Below are 23,585 nucleotides of genomic sequence, written 5' to 3'. Positions count from 1 at the left end.
AATGCAGAGGACCAATTTCACTGTGTGTGCTCTGCTGTGTGCATATGTATGTGACTAATAAAGAGGGTTTCATCCTCCGATTTTAAGGACTGCAAATGGAAATGAGCTATTAGCTAACATCTGGCATGAATCATTTCTTCTCTTTTCTGAGATGAATGTAATGTATGCATGGTCATTGTTCCAATAAATACATAAATATAAAAAATACACGGCTAGTTTTTCATCAACCAATAATGAAGTTGATGATTGTAATGGTAGGTTTTGTGTGTGTCACCTTAAGTTTGACTTCAATTAAAGCTTCAAAAAACAAACCAAATGGGATTTATATTGTCAGACAGTAAAACCACAAACTAAGATTAGAGATAAATAAAGACAGATACTGTGATACTTTCTGGGGGACATACCAGTACTAAATAACCTCAGTGATACCTAACATCCTAATTTAATCTCCTCTAACGTGTCCCGCAGAGTACACAGTAACATTATCTGCTGAAATGGTGTGTGACTAAGCACAAATTGTCATTCCAGTTCTCCTCTGTAGTCGCTCTGTGCAAATCAGATTAGTGAGTCCTTTCCTGTAAATGTGACTGTTTTTCAGTGTTTCCTCGCTCTCTGCTGAGGTTCCTCTGTTGGCTCTAAAGAGCTCAATGAGCAACTCATGCATCCACCGGCTGTGGATCTATACATTTGATTCACCTCCATGCTGCTGATGCTGCATTATGTTGTAAATATGCAGCTGATGAATGACATCCTGTTTTTCTTCCCATCCCCTGTTGTCCTCTGCTCTCCATTTGTGACACTCACAAATGAGGTACACACCATCATGCCCTGGGCTTGTTAAAGGTGTGAAGCAGTCCTCAGGAGGAGGCCCGGCTCTTGGATCTTTTTCGAAACGGCTCCTCGGGAAATTCAACAGGGGATTATGATTCCAGTCACCCCTGGCCTCCCTCTCTATTTCCTCTGCTGAGCTCCCCTGTGTTTTTCTGTTTTCACCTTCTTTGTCTTCGTCCTCTTTCATATCCTCAGCCCTAATCATTTCATTTTCACCTTTTTCCCTCCATCTCCTTTTGCCTTATTCTTTATTATTTTCCAGCTCTGTGTCTTCCTATTTTTTACAAAACCTTCCTCAAACCTTCTCTTGCCTTCCTCCTCCAGCTTCATCTTCCTATCCATCTCTACCAGTCATAGTTTTTGAGGTCAATTTTTAAGGTATTGTTTTTGTCCTCCAAGTTACTGATAAAACGGTTAATGTATTCCTTTTTGAATCATTTTAATTTAGTGAGCTTGAACCATATCTTCTTATATCTTAAATTATTATTTATTTGAAGTGCTTTATCATATTTGTTTGAATCTAGCCATTTTTGTTCACGTCACGGCAAAACCTGAAGTGTAAAATTCAATCTTTCAGTTATTAGGAATCCCTTGGAAACGCCTTTCTTTAAAATTTGAGGGGGTTCCCAACTCCCACACGCTTACTGTACATCATGTAGCCTATATTATATTTACAGTGTCGTATTGCATGATTTTAACCCGTAGACATGTCTTAAGACTTAATTGTTGGAGTGAAAGCAATTGCATCTGCTTGATTTAGATTTTTTTATTCAAAAACCTTTTACCATTTTAACCTTCTTACTATATTTTCTTTCAGGATTTCCAGTGTGTCTGTTAGTATTTGATCACATAGTATGCTTGCTTCTGTCTCATTCAAAGCAGATCCTCAGACATTAGGCTCCGCTGATGTAAACACTGACTTCATGGACCACCTACACACACATTGAAAGGAACTTCATATGTTCCAAACCACATAAATATGTAGCACACAGTAAATACATATAGTCAATGTATACACAGCAAAAAAAAGTGTACATTTAGAGTCTGTATCTATGAAACTACAGACTTTTTTTCTGAGCTCGTACACACAAATGAGCACTCGGTCATCCGTGAGATAGTCCAGGCTCAGTCTGCGGGAAAGCAAACATTACCTTGTGGAGACAGAAACTGCAGAAAAGGTCAGAGAAGAACAGGAGGGAGCGGAGAGGTTGTCTATTTCTCCATTATGCAAACCAGGATAAGGAGTCTCCAGGATAAAGAGTGTGGTGTGTACAACAAAAACACACACTTATCACACAGAACTTTCCCATATTCAACCTGAGATGTGGGGATGTCTGCTTGGCATGTTTTGGGTGCGCTTGTTTTATGGCTTTATGGCTGTGCTCTGTCCAGGTTGGGCGGGATGCCAGAGTTCCTGAACATACCTGGCTGCTCGCTGAGTTTCAAGGTGCATTTGATTGATACACTCTTGCTGCGTCGGGTGGGCAGGGCGCACATTTTGTTCAGTTCCATCAGAAGGGCTCGATTTTCACTGCTTTAAAGCCAACACAGTCCAAATGTTGTAAAATATTTAAGGACTATGTGGCTCTCAGATCTTAATCTTCATGTGATTTACGGTACTGCCAGAATGAAGCTGTGGAGAGACTGCAGATTTTATATTAGTAATATTGCCATCTATTCTCCCACATTTTGTGTGTTTCTCATCTATTTCTATTTCAGTAAAACAGGAAGTAAATGGCAGCCTAGTATTGGTGATTTTGATTGGTTATTTTAAAAGGAATTTGTGATATTGCTTTAACTTTGATAGAAGATACCTTAACTCCAAGTAGCCATACTTTAAAAAATACAACCTGACATCTTTTACTGCTAATCTTAGAACGTGGAAGTGGAAAATACATTTTATGGTATGAGAAAATGAAGAAATGATGATTTTTACCTATTTTATGGTGATTTAAGCTCCTTGGGTCCTAAAATAAGGTACATTTGTACCACACATTTAGGTTTTAAGACACAACACATGATTCATGTCCCTTCTTGCATAATAACAATAATCCCCAACGTGTTATAAATACACCTTTTAATACTTATATAACCAAAATACACTGTCAATGGGCTGCTAGCTCAGTAAAATAAGGGTTAAGGCTGACGTCTCTTCCTGTGACCTGAGCTCTGAGTCCACCGACCAGAATAACAGAGTTCTTCTAACACTGACCCCCAGCCGACCTCAGCTGACCCCGAGCCCCAATGCTTCTAAAAGTAGAATTCAGTCCAAAGGAAGTCTTTCTATTCCTTGTATGTTGGCTTCGTGGGAGAGTGTGTGTGGGGGGTAGAAGGCTACTAAAGCTGTGAATTTTTAATCCCATGCAAGTCTTTTTAAGTGTTTAATTTCATGATATCATACCCGGATTAAGGTTTGTCTCCTTGTGTGCTTGTCAGAGGGAAGATAAACTGCACACACACGCACACGCAATACTGAGGCATTTTACAGACAGCTGGGCTACATTGCATCGGGGGATCTCTGCCTCAGAGTGCTGGACAATATTAGAGTAATTGAGGAGGAGTGTGTATGTGACGGAGAGATGGTGTCAGTGAGGGAGTATGTTAGTGTGTGTGGTGGGCCGGAGACATCAAAGCTGAGAGGTTAGAGGTTTTCGGGGTGGGGGGGGTTGGATTTCAGGGAGGCAGCTTCGGCCTCTCCAGTGTCCTGCATGCTCATACTCTTATGTGTCTGGTATGATATACATAACGGCACGGGCATGAGTCAGAGTGTGTTTGTATGTCTGGATTTTAGCATGTGTACGTATGTGTGTGCATTCCTGCTCAAGGTCCAGTAGATCTGCGCGTTGCCCCTCAGCAAAAACATGCTAATCCTTTTCCCAGAATGACTGTTGCCAGGCAGAGACATTACCCAGCGGGGGCAAACTCAGTGATAACTGTAGGTTACATGGACGGATTTCCAGAAATATGAAAGTCATAGTTTGTAAGTATGTCAGTGTTGCGCTTCTTTGTCATGGTTTTATTTGCGTTTAATATATGTACTGTATGTACTCACGTGTTTCATCACTATCCTTGAGAAGGACAAACTCTCTGGACACTTCAGGTGGCAACAAGCCTCAAAATAGGACACATCCTCTGCCCACTATGGATCAGATCGTTGAGGCCAATGTCTTGCTATACAGCAGTATGTTAAATATAAAGGTAGAAATTAAAAAATGTTCTTCTTTCCAACCATTACTTTTTTACTATTTGTATTAAACATTTTTCAACATTATCTCGTAGTAGGTATGGGGCCAAACTCCTCACCCTTGGCAGAGTTGTTTAATATTTGATTGTAGCTTCTGTAATAAGAAAAAAGATAACTAGTGTCACACAAAATAAATGAAATTGCAAACCTCAAAACTTTTCCACAGCATCGGAGACATTATAGCAGTGTGTGTCATAACTGAAGTTTAAGCATCTCTTGGAACAAAAAGTCTGTCTACAACATACAAAGCTCATGGGTATTTTTTTTATACATTTCAAACTGCAATAACAGATTTGTTTTGGCCGCCTGGAAAATAGTTTTTTTTTTAGAAATACTTAGACATTTTTCATCCTGCTTTTAATCTCCTCCTGACGAAAATATCAGGCTGCAAATTGTTCCACTATGACCCAAAAAAAACTGATCAAATAGTTTGGATTAAATTCTGACTGACGGAAAAAAATAAAGGACTTTTTCATTGACCTTATACTGTATTTGCAATATGGACAACAAATTTGCCCGTCATTACATATTCAATTTCTATGCAGCAACGTAAGACAATTATTATAGTAATTATACTAATTGACCTTTGACTGTAAATTAGAGAATTTTGACAGAGGATAAATCATTTTGGAAGTTACTGTAACTTTTAGTAAGGGGATCTCCATCAGTGCAGCTGCCTCTAGCATGTATAAGTTACCTCATAGCTTAAGCCATTAGCATTTCCTGTACACACACCGTGTAACATGATATAAAAAGCTTTACTAATAGTTCTCTCATATAGCTTTAGGTTTGCCTACTTGCTAAATTGCAAGATCAGTAATACCGTAAGTTACCAGGAAGGAGAACACAATGTATGTATTGGTATTAGATTACCTTGACTTATAGCTGAAATGCAATTATTGCCTCAATGCCCGAGCTATTAATGCCCTTCTGTCTCTCTGCCTACAACGATTTCTTTAACTACTAAGATTTAAATAAAAACAATGTAAAAAAATCTACCATTCTGTTAAATGATTACATAATTTCTCTTTTAATGTATGCTATAACCAGTTAATAACGTAGTTACTATATCACAACTTAACCTTCCTTTTCACTTAGGCCTTTAATTTTGATGACAAGGGTACATTTTTTCATCACATCGGTGTAATTTTTTCTGTGAAACCTGAGAGTCAGAACTTAGTAGACACATTTCTCCTTCTGAAACATCTCCACACAAGAAATACACTTTTGATTATTATGTTAATGTGTGCGTACAGTATGTATGCTACGAAACATTCGACTGATATCGTCCTCTCTGTATGTCCATGTGTTTGCGTAGGGTCTGAAGATGAGTTTGTTTGTTTGTGTGTGTCTGTGAAGAAGACAGCTGCTTTGTGTCCATCAGAAGCAGCAGCACGTTCCCTGCAGGCTCCTTTGAAGTCAGGCTATATCAAGTATTTGCTTCATTAGTCAACTCATATACAGTAGCCCCTCGATCTGTGTGTTGAAGTAGAACTTGAAATTACAGTCAGAGAGTATATCCTTTCATGTTTTCATGTTAGTAAAGAGCAGAACCTGACCTAAACTGGGTATACAAAGTGACTGAATAAACATAAACATGGTGATTCCTTTGTTTGAAAGAGTTTCTGAGTGTAGGATTCATTTTTCTTTAATTTCTTTAAGGCTTTCATGCTGTTGTTGACAACATTTATACAAGTCCAAGGGGGTAACATTCAGTTACTCGTATTAATCGTCACAATAAATCATTCACAAATTGTGAATAAAGGCCACAAAAGTCAATTGAAGTGTGTGTGTGTGTGTGTGTGTGTGTGTGTGTGTGTGTGTGTGTGTGTGTGTGTGTGTGTGTGTGTGTGTGTGTGTGTGTGTGTGTGTGTGTGTGTGTGTGTGTGTGTGTGTGTGTGTGTGTGTGTGTGTGTGTGTGTGTGTGTGTGTGTGTGTGTGTGTGTGTGTGTGTGTGTGTGTGTGTGTGTGTGTGTGTGTGTGTGTGTGTGTCTTAAAAAATGTATGTGTTGGCTCAATTGACCCTGAAATCAGACACCAGCCATTCATTTTTTCCTGGATAAAATGTTTTCATGCCATAACTTGTTGGAAGAGACACTGGTAAAAATATACTTGTATACTTACTTGTTGCTGAAATATTCAAGCAATATAAAATAGCGTAGAACTTTCTTTTCCCGTAAATCCTTTGGGAAAGTCTTGTTTTTATTAGTAACGTGAAGAAAAACAGGCCCAATTAACTGATAACCAGCCCATCTAAATAAAGTAAATAACAGAGGCATGAAAGCAATCCTCGTCCCCGGCCGAGTCGGCGTCTTTACTTTGTACTAAATGCGGATAAATACTCTGTCGATGCGGTAGACTTTCTGTCTGTTCAGTGAACACGCACAGTCTCTCGATGCTGATAGAAAAAAAAATGAGGTCTTTTACCAGAAGTGTGAGTCAGAGAATGTTCTGGATAAGGGAAATAATGAAAGGCGCTTTTTGTGTTAAATCACAGTTTCTTTTATTTCATAACGTTGTAAAAAGTTTGGCCTTTTTTAGTAATAAGCTTGTTGCTGGAATGCAGGTCAATACAGTATGTCTCGCGTAATTGCCTTGTTGCTGAGGGTGACTGAGGAGTGAGTGTGTGTGTGTGTGTGTGTGTGTGTGTGTGTGTGTGTGTGTGTGTGTGTGTGTGTGTTAGTGTCTCACCCTTTCTCTCCCTTACACGGCTCCCTCACTCTCTAAACGTGCTGGCTGGTATGTTTCCTTTCCCCTCGGGATGGCCCAGATCTGACAACATCTAGGTCTACACCCCATGCAGGAAACCCATCCCACTGAGGTGTGTGTGTGTGTGTGTGCGTGTGACACGCTGCTGCCAGCACTTAATACAAACAGGACATATTTTAAGGAGTGAACAGATCCACATGTACTTCGTTCTGAGTATTTACATCATAATCCCAGGGGGGTGACAGCCTAAATATATTTCCTTCCTGGCAATATTATGAAGCTTGTTGGACTCGAGCCGTATTCTCTCTTTAACCTTGTAATGCCCCCCCACTCTCTCTGCTTTGTCACCGGAATCAATTTTGTCCAATTCTGCAATATCCAGAGACATTAGCGGGCCACTTAACATCACCACAAAACGTTGTCGTAATGGCTTTTCTCCGAAGGTCAGGTTAAGGACAAATCATCTTCGATAAGTGTTTTTATTTTGTTTTCCGAGAAGAGTGTGAACTGGAGAAAGAAGAGGCTTTCTAAGGTCAAAATGTTAAAACTCCTCCTTGATGTCTCTTCTTTTCTCTCTTGCCTCCCACCTTCCTTTTTTCTCCATCTCCCCATTATTCTGCTTCTCTTTACACCTACACTTTGTCTCCAGATCCCTTGCCCAACATTCTTCCTATCGTTAAGTATCTCAGTGGTATTTCTATCTATTCATTTTCCCTTTTCACGCTTTGAGAGAACATTGCTTCCGATAATGAGCACAGCAGAGGAGCTGATGAGAATGAACTCTGATTCAAATGTTGTATAACAGTGAGGTGATTTTTACCCAATCCCTCTTTCGTCTCAGTTGTTTTGCGTACTTTAAGCCTGGTAAAGCAGGATTGGCTTTAACACTTTATCCTGTTATAATTTGATTTAAAGTAGGTAAATGACCTATTTCTCAATGACTTTCTCAACAGGTTAGCAACTATGTGCAGGACAGAGAGGAGCTCAACCTGATTCATCCCGCCAAAAAGCTCCTGCTGTCTCGCCCTGGATGTGTGTGTCTCAGGGAGTCTCGCTGGCCATCCTGCCTCGATCCCTGCTACTGTCATCCTTTTTTTCCACCTAGGTTTGTAGCCATTTTTTCGTCTAATATAGTTTTGCTCAATTTAACACACATACACAGGTATTGAAAGTTAAACATTTGGACATGTAATACAAGTTAAAAGCGACATTAAAGCAACAGAAAGCCGGTGAAGATTACACAGGAGATGTAAGACCATTAGAAGGCTCTCTTGCCCTAATTGTAAGAATCACAGACAAAATAAAAAAACTCTTCCTTGTTTCCACTTCTTATTTGCTTCTAGGTTTTACCGGGCTTGTGTGCAGAGGACGTCCGCGTGTTCCCTGCTGTCCGGAGCCCTGCTGGAGGCCACAGCATCTCTCGGGAACCGTTCCGCTCTGCCCTGCCCTTTACCCCAGATCCCCAACAGCCACGCCGTGCTGAAAGGTGGGTGTCAGACATCAGTGGGAGATTTCTTGCATGTAAAACAGTTTTACATCGACAATGTGTGTTCCAATAGTAGTGTTTTGCCCAAGCAGGGACATCTTTGTGTCTGTTTGACTAGAGAAGATTCTCACTGTTTCCCTGTGGTCCACGGCTCGCCTCTACTCTCTTCCTCTCCGGTGTTTTCCCTCACGTCTCTTTACCCACTGCGGGTCCTGGGTCGGTACAATCACCTCTGTAGTTGATCCCAGTGGTTGCCCTTTCTTTCTAGCTTTTCTCTTTATTTCCTTTGCTGTCCTTTCTCACTTTCTCCTTTTCTCTCTCCCTCTCTGTCCCTCTCCAATTTATTCTCCGGTTCAGACACACATGCACACACAGCGGTGTAAGACGCCCAGGAGGAAGAGAAAGCCTCCTGACATCACAGCATCCACTTAACACTGATGCACACACCAGGCTATGTCTTAACATCTGAAGAGGTGATATGCACTTCAAACGTTCTCCTCTGTAAAGCTCAGGAGGGATTTTTAAAACGTCTTTAATTGTTTTTGTTATGTCACAAGCACACGCACATACGGCTTGTACTCAAACCACATGGCAGCAGCTCAATGCTTTGCGAAAGACATTAAAAGTAAATTATGAAAATGTAATGAGACAATCTAAATAGACACATCCGCATCATGTAAATAGTATCTCACCCTTTCTCTCTCTCCCTCTCTGACTCTCCACATGACTTCATTTTCCAGCCAGTGAGGTTGTGGCTCTGTTGCTCAGCTGGTAACTCTCCGTCCACCTTCTCTACAATCATGTTACGTATGACATAAATGTAAGCCGATCCTGACATTAACTACAACTGGCTTTGATCCAGGGGACAGGCTGTCTCTGGCGAGATCAAGGAGACGCACGCATACACAAACGCACAACTGCACGCACACACACGCACGCACACACACACACACACACACACACATGTGTTTCTCTGTGCTTTATTATTATCAATCATGTTGAGAAAAAAACGTAATGATTTATCAGACAAGGTAATGGAGTAAAAAAAAAATCTTGGACAGACAGACACACACACACACACACACACACACACACACACACACACACACACACACACACACACACACAAACTCTCATACAGCACACATATCTTTACCATGACATCGTGTTCTGTTCTAATAGGTGTTGCAGGAAACAGAATAGAGGCAGACACGCACACACATAGCAGCTTAGAAGTCTTGGCAGGGCTACAGGACACACACTGCGCATGAGCATTAGCTAAGACGAGTGTGGCGAAGCCATTTGAATGATTTTACATTTAGTTCACCAGACAGCTCTTCCTGAATCCATACATGAAGATGTTCCTGTAGCAAAGATTTGGATTTTGCTTGCTCAGTGCAGTCCTGAAATCTTAAGGCATATTTTAGTTTAAGACATTGTTTGTAAAGTGAAAATAATTATCAGATTTTATCAAAGACTTTTGATTATCCTGACGTTTTCGGAAGTTCTGACGTTTGAGTGAGATCGTGGTTGTTACATTCACCGTGTAATTCCTCTATTTAGTCTTCTGACATCATAACCTGCTATTATTCTTTAATGTGTTATTGATAAAGGTCTTTTCTCATTCTAACTTGTGTTGTTGAGTTTAAAATGAATATGTTTCGAAATGAATGAGAACATAAAATCCATTCAAACTTGCCAGCAGAAATATGTGAATAGACTAAGATTATGTAACGCCTGTTGAAGAGTAAGAGACACAGAGCCTGCGTCTGTTCATCGATCGCACAGCCTTGAAACCAAGGTGTTCAATGTGCCCGTTAAATAACGGATGCACTTTCTTTTCTTTTTAGTTCTTTCCGGTGTTTGCTAGCCTTTCAGACAGAATCTAAGGTCGAGGATGTGTCGTATAAAACTGACTTGGTTGAAATAAACAGTGGTAGAAAAGGAAATGAAAAATGTTTTTCATCACCTCTGGTTAAGGTCTATACATCACCTCTATAGAAAGCTTTTGTCGTACCTCTCTTTACATTCCCTCCCCTTTTTTATTTTTCTCGCCTTCGAAAAAAGGATGTATTAAACCTATTTATGGTGGAGCTAATTGCTTATCAAAGGGAAACGTTCTGACACATTTTCATGTTATCGACTTAGTGTTGATTAAAAAATGCTTGTGCCACCAGTCGTTTAAAATACAGGATATCCATTACTCAATTAGAAACGCAAACAGTTTGAAATGGTTTTATTTGTCATTTTCAGTGTTTGTGCACTCCATATTTACAATGGAGTAGCTCAAATAATTGCACGTAAAGTATGAATCTCATTGTGAGAAGTTTGTTTTCTAATCATTATGACCCATTAAGTGAAACTATATTATATGGAGGGTTTTTTTTTTGTGCCTGTTTTCATTGCTATCCCACCCTGTCTTAACAAGGTGTTTCAGATTCAGTGCAGTGGTAGCAACACTTGGACTCGAAGTCAAATGTAACAAACTTATCAAACTCTTACATAGATACCAGGGTTACCAGGAGAACGTGCTTGCCCCCCTTGGTGTATTCTTAGAGTTTAATTTGAGTGAGAGGTGAGTGGGTAGCATAGCAGTCATTAGGTTTAAGTAGCAGGTCAGGAGACATGTTCTTGAGATAAATGATGCTTAACAGGTTGAGTTGACACATGACACATGTCTGGGTCATTACCACAGGTTTTTGTTGCGAGGGTAAACTACCAACACCTATAAAGACACATCGTGATTATTAATGGGGCGAGACAAGGGTAAAGCCAAGGTGGTTTGTGTGTGTTAAATATGATTAAGCTTCGAGACTTTGACTGGAATAGTTTTAATTAGAGCATGTTTGAAATGCATGTCCTTTTAATGTAAGCATACCCGTGATTTGTTTGATCACACATGCATTGATTGAATCATTAACCTTACTACTGTGATTTGCAGCCATTTGAAGACACCACCTTAGCATCTGCATTGCTTCGATGGCCATTTTCTTCCATTTAATTGGCCAAAAGATGAATCAAGAACCAGGCCGATTAATCACTATTGAAAATAATTGATAGTTGCAGACCTGGAAGGGACAATTCCACATTCAGGAAATGTTTTCTTTAGGGTTATTTATCATTTTCTTACTAGCAGCATTTATATGAGAAACAGGAAAGGGGTAAAAATGAGAGATGCAAGACAACACAAATCTAAATTAGAAGACACTGCTCATAAAAATGTATTGGTTTAAGCAAGAAATAAAAAGAAGAACATAAATCCACTGAAAAACACCAAACCAAAGAAATACATCATGGTCAAATAAATCAGGTTTGGAGAGCTTCTTACTGTAAAATAATGCCTTCTTGTTATTTTTCATATGGTGGATGTCTCATTTTGGGATTAAATGACAACAGGTGCCTTCATCTCCTGTTGACCCCTATACTCTCGAGTTTACCCAGTTGTAATTATTTAACTATGAAGAAACTCTACCGAGGACCACTGGGATTTAGCCATTTTTATGTGAACTGTAAATGGGAGTGGTTAAAGTGCTTCCTTTGTAGCACAATTTAGTGTACTGCTAAAGGAAGTAGCAAGCTCAGCAATAGACTGAAGTCGTTCTTTTTTCCTCCTTCTTTCTTTCTCTCTCTTCCTCCCGGTCCACATTGTACATTGTGTTGCCTGCTAGCACTGACAGCAGATGTGGTGGGGAATCAAACTGAAGGGAAGTCTCAAGGATTTCAAGAGCACATATTGTTTACATGGCCATAACTGCTAAAAATACTTATCTGAACGCAGACACTGTGAACACTTAGATAATAATGACCAAGATTACAGTTGAACAACCCTGATAGCTCTTGTTTTGTTTGTGTTTTATTGTAAAATGCTCTTTTATAGTAGCAGACTGGTTTTCTGGACACCTTTTCGAAAGAAAATCATACACATTCAGTGAATCTTTCTTAGGTAATGTGCCTTATCCGATGTGATATACAGTCTAGTAAAGGGCTGCTATTACCAAGTATAAATTAGTATTGTTAAGTGCCATCCTTAAGTTGATTTATTGGTTGGTTTTAAACCCAAGCACATTCAATTTAGCATAATATAAATCATAAAATGCAAAAGATCTTCAGGTTCGAAAAAACTGAGACAAAGAATACGTGTCGTTTTTGCTCACTCAATGGATTAAAGTATAATATAGTTGGGTGATTCATTAGTGTTTCTATATTTCTGTCAAAATATAAGCAACTAATCGTTTCAGTACAAAAAGGCATTAAATACTCCTTTAAAAGTATCATATAAACACTTCAGTTATCAGCACCTTAATATGACTTATCTTCCATGATAATCCCTTCCAAATACACAGAATTAAAAACACATTTTATTCAGCGATTCTGTGTATAACAGGATAAGATGAGAGGAACAGATGAAAAAGGAGGAAAACGTATATTTTTCATCTATTGTTATTGCCTATGTATTCTGTAGTCTGTCCATTCGAGTGTGTGTGTTATCCCTGTGTGTGTACATGAAGCTGGATGGTCTGTCTGGTCTAACTGTAGCACATGGCTGCGAACTATGTATGGTGTCAGTGAAGAGTGGGCGGGAGAAAAGGGGGGGGGGGGGATAGTGAAGCAGTTGAGAGAGAGAGCAAGGACTGTCTGCTGATAAGGAAAAGGGAAAGAAGCCAGGTGAACCAAGATACAGGGAGGGAGGGAGAGAGAGAGAAAGAGTTAGACATGGAGTGAGGGAGAGAGGGAGAGCAGAGAGAGAGCAGCTGCAGGGGAGACGGCACTGAGGGTGCGAATGTGGACAAGTGTACTCTGGTGGCTCCGGCTCTGTCAGAGTGGACGCAGAGCGGCCAGCTGTATCTAGCAGCCATGAAGCACTCTCACAGAGCGGACTACAAGCTGATCAGTGAGTACAGGAAATGTGAGTTACTGTATGGCTGCCTGTGTCCTCCCAAAACCTGTAAGAAATTATAACATTTACTGACTACATGTGTCTGTATCTGTTTTTAAAATGTAGTGTTTTTAGGTTTACTTAATTGGAACTACTGTTTGTTTTGTAGTGTGCAGAGCATTTATGTAATGCATATGAGAAATCAAAGGGGAATTTGTTTACATGATAATCATGGGCTCTGATTATGAAAGTGAGTAATTTGCTGTGCTGGGTGTTAAAGACATATGACACATTTAATGGGATTCAAATTAGTGTTCTTCTGGTTTGATCTTGATCGTTAATGTAAAGCGTCAAATTATTTCAAGGCTATCGGTTTTGATATTTTGTCATTTACTCATAAAAGACCGCTGTTAAAATACTGCTCTGTGGAGTATGTAGTCCATGTTAACTTTATTTTTGTTTTCCAATTTATGTCAAATGCAGGCTCACGCAGATTGTGTGTCTTAACTAATTTCTACCTTAAGTGCCTTTTTATATTCTCCTTAAATTCATTCTTTCATGTCGGTATTAATATATATGTCCCTGGACCTGATTGATTGTGTTATCATGTTTTGTTTCTTTTACATTTTTTGCATTATTACAATATTGTATGTTCTTCTACATTTAAAAAAACCTATCATACCAACGGCCTGTGATCTCCTGTATTCAGTCTAAACTCACAGGGACAGTAACAGTGTGATCCTATTTAAAACTTTGATGATTTGCTAGTTTTTGCAAGGAATTTCTGTTGTCGTTTCGGTTTGTCTGCAACATTACGGAAAACCACCACCCTGATTTTCATGAAATTGCAAGGGTGTAAAATGGGCCAAGGCAGAACCTATTATACGTTGGAATGGATCCATAACACAGGGCCGAGACACATTTTATTTATGACTATAGGACATTTGGCTCTGGCAGAGGTGTGCGCTCTCTGAGTGCCCTTCTACTTTCATGATGTGATGGATGATGCAGCAGTTTGGAAAACTGTGTGTGAGGTTGTTCAACGTGCCCCTTTCATACCAGAACCCGGCAGAGTGACAGTCAAGAATGTCAGGATCTCTGGGCAACTTCGCACTGAGTTGACCCCAAGAACTTTTGTCACACGTGATTGTGGATACGTTCTGTCTGTGGGGATACAGTACACCTTACAGTTAGAAACCAAGCCACCACAGCGACCTGTGTTACATCTGATTTGTGTCAAGTCGCTGTGAAGTCACACAGTAGCAGCTAATTTATATTTGAGATGTTTATATTTTAGAATTGTTTATTTCTACTTTTTTCATTTCTAATTTTGTGCAATGCCCGGTTTTTTTTTCCCAGTTTAGGATTAATAAAGTACTTCTGATGTTCTTATCTTCCAAATACTACCTATGCAAAAATACAGTTTAGTTCGACCTGATACCGTTTGCATGAAGACAATAAAAAGTAAAAAGAAAACAACGTGCTTTTAAAAATAATTCTACATCATCAAATTTACTTTCACTTGACTCCATTATGTGACTTACTCATTGTTCTAATTTGACATTTGGATTCATAACAAAGAGGCTTTTGTTTATTCACTGCAAGCTTCTTATCTACATCATGTTTTTTGTCTTAGTCCTCCCCACTAAGAAAGGGAGAGAAACCTAAATGTTGTATTTATGTCGGCACGCGGTTCTATATCTGATCCCAGAGGGAGACTGATAGCTGTGTTGCCATCAGTCAGACGGATCAATGTTTATAGCTGTGTGTGTGTGGATGTGTGTGTGTGTGTGTGTGTGTGTGTGTGTGCGGCTGCATGTGTGAGTCTTTGGTTGTTATGTTTATGTGTGCTGCTGTGCATGTGTTAGTTTGTTTTGCCACTACTTGTTGATTTTGACATGTGTGTGCTACCATGAATGGACGCTGTCTGATGCTACAGTGTGGCCGGAGGTTTTTTATTATATATGAATCTTCTAAAGAGATTTTCATTTTTGTGTTTGTTTTTCTTTGAAAGTCTTTGGATAAATCAGATTAAACTGTGTTCCAGATTTACATTTGTGGTGACGCAACCTTACAGTAGCTCAGATATCGAGAGAATAATCCCCTCGCACAAAACCGGAAAACAAAATAAGATTGTTGATATTTTCAAGAGGGAATAATAGTGCATGTATTTTGATATTTATAGGTTCAGAGGGCTAATCTAACTGTCCTTTGACTCAGGCTGTTTGTGCTGCACCTGTTGGAGTGCCCTAAATACTCCAGCGCAGGAGTTGTCATCAGCTCTAAACGTGGTTTGGAGAACAGTGTGTGTGTGTGTGTGTGTGTGTGTGTGTGTGTGTGTGTGTGTGTGTGTGTGTGAACTTGGCCCACAAAGAAAGACGGCAGGGTCTATGTAGAAGGTTCCTTTCCTCTGGTTGGTAAACATACCTCAGTGATTAACTCAATGAACAAATCAAACCTCAAAGCAGTGTTGAAAGATGTCACCTGTATCCTTTCAGATTGAGTTTCATGTCTTACAGTGTCGGCCATGAGTCAGTTATCGGTCACTCAAAACGTTCACTGGGCGAGACTGTGATTTAGTATTTGGTTATCCATATGTAACGATGGTTTGGTGGTGGTGATGGTGAAAGTGAATTTGCCGTTGGGGTACCGCTCCTGCTTCAATTCTGATATAATGCACATATTTTATCATAAGAGTAAACTGTCATATTAGAAATAGTTGTACATTAGCTCCTTTTTATAACTTCATTCCTCTTTATATGTTTTTATATGCAGTCTTATTTACCAAAGCGCATTCTCTGTAATGTGAAACTTACCTGGGACTAAACCTGATTCTGATAATGACAGGAGTGCCTTTTACTTTTTGACAAAGATTTCATATGTTTAAACATCACTTCTAGTTGCTTAATTAAGATTTTATGAGCACTACTGATGCACATATCAACAAAGTTCAAGTTGTTACTCATCCATTGTTTAAATATGTACAGAGCTAGACACGTGCAGCACTATTCTAACCATCTGAAAATCAGACATCCACCATGAAATACTAAAATGCAGTTTTTTTATATACGCACCACATGCTCTGTTAACGGCATGCTATCTGCTAAATCAGAAATGTCATGAAAAAAAGAAGTATAAAAATCACTGCCACAACCACATATATTAAAGGATCCATTACACACACATGTAAGCACACCGGATGGGTATTTGTATTCAGCATGCATAACACATGAGAACCCATGCATAAAAATGAGAGGGAGAGATCATGGTCAATTAGTCCAGGTTCATGTTCCCTCAGCAGGAGTGCTGCGTGCTCGGTATTACTCATCAGTGTTCCTTTATGATCTTTACAGAGTCAGGGGATTTTGTTTTCTCAGGAATCGACCGCAGATTATAATAGATACACTTATCACCATCACTGGAATCCACAGTCCCATTCCCTCCAGTCGTAAATGTTTATTTATCTCCTGTCAGTTCTGATATTGCACAGTTCATTTGAAGCTATGCAGGAGCACATAGATAAAGCACATTTCTTGTATACGTTATATAATATATTTTTGTAATCATTGATGCTATTTTGGGAGCCTTGGTTTTGACACGAAACAGTGTCTGTGGCATTTTGTCAGGAATAAACATTTAGAAAACTATATATAAACCCCAGTTGTATTCTTAACTGTCAACATGTTGTGGTTGGGGTTTTTCTTTTTACTGCATCGATGCACATTTGCTTTTAATCAATTCTTCAGACCTTTTTTCTTGTTTGAAAGCTTTATCTGCCAGTGTGCTCCCCAGCTTAAAGGAGGAATAAATGAATTACTAAATCCTCAACAGGTTCATTAAATTCACATCACTTAATTCTTGGTGTCTCCATTTCCACTTCAAAAGGTTAGCATGTGAAAACAGCTCCAGGCCACAAATGAGCAGATATTGCTCCTGTCCTTGAGAGATGGAAGATTTGATAGTTTTAAACTGTTCAGAAATCTTCATGACATGTTTTCTAATGAGATAATAAAACATGGTTAATGTTTTTCAAAGTAATAATTTAACACAAGTCAGTAGCACTACAGTAGTAGCAGAAACCATTTCCAACGGATGAGAGTTCCAATCTGAACTATGTGGTTTTATTGAACAATATCCCTTTGATTTTTTTATACGTTTCAGTTGTATCTTTTAGTAAAACATACCTTTTCACCAGTTTGCAACTTTATTTATTATTAATTATTAATAATAAATGTATTATTATTATTATTTTTATAGATTATTTATCTTCATAGTCAACTGTATATCTTTGTTTTCTCTAATGCCAGTTTATTTTTATTTGTATTTCTTCTTTAGCGTTGTTTATTTCTTCCTTTTATTTCTAATTATTTTCTATGCCTTGTATTGTATTATGCTGCTGCAACACAACAATTTCCCAGTTTAAGATTAATAAAGTAATTCTTATCTTCCTTACAGTCCATATATTTAATTTGATATCCGAATATCAGGCTCGCTCGCTCTCTCTCTCTCTCTCTCTCGCTCTCTCTCTTTTTTTTTTTTTTTTTCAGTAGTTACATTTAGTTTGATCTCTGTGAAATTTGATGCAAAAATGACAAGGAAAGATGTTTTCCTGGCCTGGACTTTATAGAAGAACCATCTTTCAAAACCTGTAGTCTGTCTCTGTGTAACATTTAAAGGATTCAGTGGATTACGCTGTCTCTGTAACTGTGATAGATGACTCACACCTTCAGCACCGTGTAAACTACAGCATTTCCACTTAATCTACTTATCCCTTCCTTCCTCTCTGTCTCATCTCTTTCCTTCCATCTCTCTTTCGCTGTTACTCTCTATGTTTTCTCGCCTTATCAAATCATTTTTCTTTTCTTTACTTCATCCTTTTCTTGATCTGTCCTTGACTGCAGTATCCAAGTTCAAGTTTCTCTTATTCTTTCTCCCTTCCTTTGTCTCTGAAGTGTATCCTGTGCACAGTGGGTCTGTGTTCTCGGTTCGTTACAGAAGCTGCAGGCCGGATCCACAAATCAAACTGTGTAAATAAGCAAAATTTACCCCCGCAGAGCAGTCACTGCCGTTGCCATGGCTACCTGTTGCACATCTCAAGAGTTACCAAGGACAACCTATAAGTGTGTGTTCGTATACGTCCATGCAGACACTGTTTTTTATGTGTGTGGCTACGAGAGGGGGACCAGGTGTGTGTGGCAGAATGACCAAACAGAATCTATCTAATTCCTGGAGGTCAATCTTTTTGATGAACTATTCCTTTCATTCATGATGTAATACTCTACAAGCTGTATAACTCACTTCTCTGCTGAACAGATTTTTGTAGCATATAGTGCTAATAATATGCTAAATGCAACAGCCACTTTATTAACAGGCATATCACTTCATAGCACAACCAAAGAATAACACTTCCTTTTTTGTAGTTGCTCTTTATTAGGCACAAATTCCATTTAAATTAAAGCTGTACGGTGTCGGGCTGTTTTGTAATGGCTTGTATTTGAGGATTGCAGCAACATTTATCTGTTTTTGTGGTAGAATAATTCCCCTCTGAATAGAATATGCCTTCAGAATGCAGTCCCTAAAACTTTCTGGAAAAGCTCCTGCGCTGGAAAATCCTGTTAGTTTATGTGGCATTCATCCCGACAATGTACAGTATGTCTACCTGGCAGCACCATTGTAGAAAGTGTCCATTAGTCCTTTGGTAGCAGAGATGAGGACAGGTTTGTGTGTAAACAGACAGACTAATGGAGCTCACTGAAATCCAAACACAGGAACTGGCAGGTGATCAATGCTGTTTACTTCTGGAGGGTGAAGTGTGCTGGCCTCTCTTGGCTGGTCCGAGGGGTAGAGAGTATGTGGTATGCAGGGATTGATGGATCAGAAGACTCGAGGCATTTGGGTTAATCCTGAAAAAGAGATGCGCATTTCATGAGGTTTAAAACTTTTATGGTGAGAGGGAAACATCAGAGTGGATAATGTCTCCCTTTCGCTCCCTTCCCAGAAACAGCAGTCTCTTCTTCCCTTGTGTTCTCACTACCAGCGTAGGCAACCCATCCACCCTCTTTGCGTCCATTAACCCTTATCTCTCACTCTTTTTATTGACTTCAACAGCTTTTTCTCTCACCATAGAATACAAGCTCAATGGTTGTGTAAAAGTAAGACCAAGAATGTTTCTCACGTCTTTCTTGCTTGTCTTTATCCGCCCGTGCAGAGCGTCAGCTGGCCAACAGCATGAACAGCAGCGGCTCTCTGCCTCCCAGTGTCAGTGGGATCAGTAAGGATCTGGCAGACTTGTGTCACCTTGTTCAGTTCCCCGAGGAGATTGCCTGCATCCTCACCGAGCAAGAGCAGCAGCTTTACCAACGGGTGAGAGGACACGCACATGTCTGGGGAAAAAATGTGAGTTTGTAAAGTTGGCAGAAATAATAATAAATGTTCTGTTTCTTTCTGCAGGTCTTTCCTTTGGACTACCTCTGTTTCCTCACTCGAGATTTTGGCAGTCCCGAGTGTCAAAACAAGCGCCACCCTAACCTCAAGGCCTCGCTGTCTGTGACCGCCATGCCTACCCAGAGTGCTCAGCGAAGCAACGCTGTGGAGGACCTGGTGGCACGATTCAATGAGGTGAGGAGTCCAGTTATATAAAACGCCTGTGTTCTTAGAGTTAATATGATTTTTATAAAAAGAGTCTTCCTAATCATCCATTTACTGTATGATTTCTTTATTTTTCTCACACAAATCCAACTAATCATCTCAATAGTTACACTTTCATTAACAGACAATTGTCTACTTGTTTCAGCTCTACTTCAAACCGAGCATTTTCCCTTTCTTTGTGGGACCTTTAAGGGTTTTATAGGCTGTAATTCATCATACTAACCTTGCAAATCACCCTGTATCTCACAAGCTCAGTGTTTACTCGGATTTGAGTGGGATGAGCTCACTTTAGAAACTGTGATACCAACTGAAACTGTGGAGTGACTCCTGAATGGCTTGCATAACTTTTTTGAAACAAGACCTCATGCAGATGTTATTCATGTGGATGAAAGCATTTTGTAACTATTGGGAAAATATTGATAGTGCCCGAGTGCCCTTTAGGGACCTCATCTTAATGACATCATCGGAGATATTATGTATTACTATTTGACATAAATATAAAAGCATAGCAGAGCAGTAATTGTGTTTTCCTTAAGCTGGATTTGCGTTGTGGTATTTGCAGTGCCAGTCATACCAATTTATCAGCTCATGACTGATGCACACACACACACACTCATAGGGGTGTGCTGTAAGTTGGCTTGAGGTGACTCTCTGGGGCATTGTGTCTTTTATGGTGAGTGACTTTGAGAATAAACAACCACAACAGTGCACTGCTGAGAAAGAGAAAGCGAGACAGGGCGAGATTGATCGGTAATTATGATGTCATCTTTAAGTTGCATGCCTCTCACATCAGCTGGTTTTCATTTAAGTCAGCGAGAGGAGAGACAAAAAAAAAAAATCAAACGCACATTGTAGCCATATATGGGCGCAATGGAACAAGAGTGAAATGACAACAGAGTTTCTCCCTGTGGAGACACCGATGGAGCTGGCTGTTAATTGGGAATCCCTCCAAAGAAGATGAGATAGTGTTGAGTCGTCTGTGTTGTACCATTACTCAATGTGGTCAGTGTTGGGTCAAATATTTACAAAGAAAATGTAAGACTCTTGCAACTTTTTGAATTCACTTTTATTTCTTCACCCGATCTTCCTGCTTTTGTTCTAACTTCAACAATCTACAATTGGCTGCGTTAGCAGCAATTAAAAAAGCACCAAAATAGCAAAACATTTGATAATTTTAGCCTTGAATGTTGTAGTGTTTTACCTTTTTATTAAGCAAAACAAGACATTCAGGATGTCACCATCGACTCTTGAACTTATGAAAATAGTTTAGTTCTTTATCTTTAATATTTTTTAATGCATGCCTCTTTGGAAATATTAAGCTGTCTTGGGCTCTTTTCTTGCTGTAACAAATGCACATGTCCCCCTCTCTGGGACAAATAAAGGTATTCTGATTTTGATAGTAGTGGTTACTGATTCTTAGGTTTTGCTCTCAAAATAACAGTTTCAATGTATTTACAGAAAACATTTTTGTGATTTGCCCTGTCGCAACAAGAGATATTGCCTACAGTATAGATGACTATACTAAATCCACAGTAGATCTTTTACAATTTTTACTTTTGGAATTTGAAAAACAGCATTTGTATGTATAGATAGGTGGGAGAAGTACTCAGATCTTTTACGTAGAAGTAGAAGTACCAGAGTGTAGGAATACTCTGTTCTGCTATACAAATGTTACTCAAGTAAAAGTACAAAAGTATGAGCATCAACATATACTTAAAATACCAAAAGTAACAATACTCAATGTGCAGATTGGTCCATTTCAGAATAATATTTATTGTATGTTTTGATTTTCATTATTTATGCATTAAAGTGTTAAAAATGAAGCTATTAATGACCTTGTATACTGCAGGGTAGCTTGTGGATTTACTCCAGGTGTAACTAAAGTCTGATTAAAACTGATATTTCACATCATTAATCCAAATCTGTAAAGTAAATCAAGGTATTAAATAAATGAGTAAAAGTACATGATTATCCTCTGAATTGTAGTGGAGTAAAAGTACAAATTAGCATAACATGGAAATACTCAAGAAAGTACAAGTATCTCAAAATTGTACTTAAGTTCAGTACTTGAGTAAATGTAAATTTGATCCTGTTAATTTTTAGGCTGTGCATGGGAGGGAGTGATTCTAGACACACACACACACACACACACACACACACATGGAGACAGCCAGACAGACAAATATATGGACAGACATCAAAGGGGGGATCAGTTTGTACCTCGCTCCGGTTCTGTGTGTGTGTGTGTGTGTGTGTGTGTGTGTGTGTAAATGTTGTCAAGTTGCTTTTGATAACATACTGTATGAAGGGGAGGAAACATTTTGCCCAGCTTGAGTCAGTTTTACTGTACTCCCGTGTCTGTTCTTATCTCTTGCTCTGTTCTGCTCTTCAGTGCCATTACACGCTCTCTCTCCCTATATCTCTTCATATCCTGTCTTATATCTCTCGCACACAACACCGAGCACACACTTCTGCTATCTGGAATATCAGAAGAGATGCCAACTCTGTAAAATGCCTTGATCCGTGGCGCTTCAAAAAGCCACTTTGTAGACGGTCAGAGTGGTTCAGATGGTGACTGTAATTCTACCCGGACGTTGACAAGGCTGCGCTTCATGTCATAATGCCAGATGTAGCTGATAGCACATTTTCACGCAGGGCGCGCACATCCTGGCATGCACGGAGCAGGAGTGCAACAGATACAGTCAGATAGTGGAGGGCGGCAGGGTTGTTTGTCAGTAAGTAAGACTCTAAATCCTACAGTACAGCTCACACTCAAACATCTACAATCCATGCAATAAAAACAATGTGATAAAATAGGAAGCTCCAGCCAAACAGTCCGTGGTTTTCTTATCGATAACATTTTAAACTCATTTCATTTTTACTGAACTACCTGATCATATTCATGTTCTCTATTTGCGTAAATGAAAACATTATATTAGCGAGTTCTCTCTTTGAGAAGGATTACACTTTCACAGTCACCCTCAGCCTTACTCATGCTTCAACAAGGCGTTCATCTTTGGAATAACTGCGATGATGAGCTGAAATACTGTGCAACTCTATTTAAACAAAAGAAAACGATTCAGCTAGCAAATTCTAAGAAGGACCGAAGATTTCTGGATTATTCTGGTCTTTGACGATTTTGATCACCTGTAAAGATCATTTGATTATTTTTTAGATTTGTACAAAGAGATGATTTTTATTTATTTTATTAAACGACTCAAATGCCACGACCGCTGACGACTGTGAACTGAACTTTTATTTCGATGAGCAATGTTTGCAAGAGGGGCTAGGACGTTTTATGTTTCTTCGTGCCCCTTTTGAACATGAAGGAAAATAATTAGATTATTTATTGTTATACCTTGTAAAAAAGTCTTTGTTAACATATTAAATACATTGACTGATAAAAAGAATCATGCAGGATTACATACACTGGTGTGCTTTTGCTCATATTGGATAAAGGTGAAAAAAAGCAAGACCTAACAAACCATAACACCATTTAGATAAGAGTATAGCATTTCATCAAAAGTGTAGATTATACACTTATGAAGTAACTGTATGTAGAAGCTCTTATCTCGGATGTCTGAGGTTATGTGAATACATAGTACGTACTTGATGTGTGTTAATGGGTCAATGTTGTGTTCAGGGGCAGGGGGTTTGCTTGCATTATGTATGATTTCTGTGCTTGCTTGTGAATTAATAGACGTGGAGGCCAGAGGTGACACAGGGCCAAAAAATATACATTTTTACTAGCTTTTCATCAAGCTCAGACAAAAACTGTACGTGTGAAACTT

The 23,585-nt window shown here is 39.1% G+C and overlaps 1 protein-coding gene across 1 annotated transcript in view; it reads left to right on the top strand.

Moving 5' to 3' along the window:
* Positions 1 to 23,585, top strand: part of plce1 (phospholipase C, epsilon 1) — a 74,126-nt gene that overhangs the window by 25,830 nt on the left and 24,711 nt on the right. The window contains 4 exon segments of the mRNA XM_063893116.1: positions 7,738 to 7,889; positions 8,128 to 8,270; positions 19,355 to 19,509; positions 19,597 to 19,764. Of these exon segments, the coding sequence (XP_063749186.1) occupies positions 7,738 to 7,889; positions 8,128 to 8,270; positions 19,355 to 19,509; positions 19,597 to 19,764 (618 nt within the window).

The sequence above is a fragment of the Eleginops maclovinus genome, chromosome 10 (genome assembly GCF_036324505.1).
Source record: "Eleginops maclovinus isolate JMC-PN-2008 ecotype Puerto Natales chromosome 10, JC_Emac_rtc_rv5, whole genome shotgun sequence".
Classification (NCBI taxonomy): domain Eukaryota; kingdom Metazoa; phylum Chordata; class Actinopteri; order Perciformes; family Eleginopidae; genus Eleginops; species Eleginops maclovinus.
This window is presented reverse-complemented; position numbering and strand designations above follow the sequence as displayed.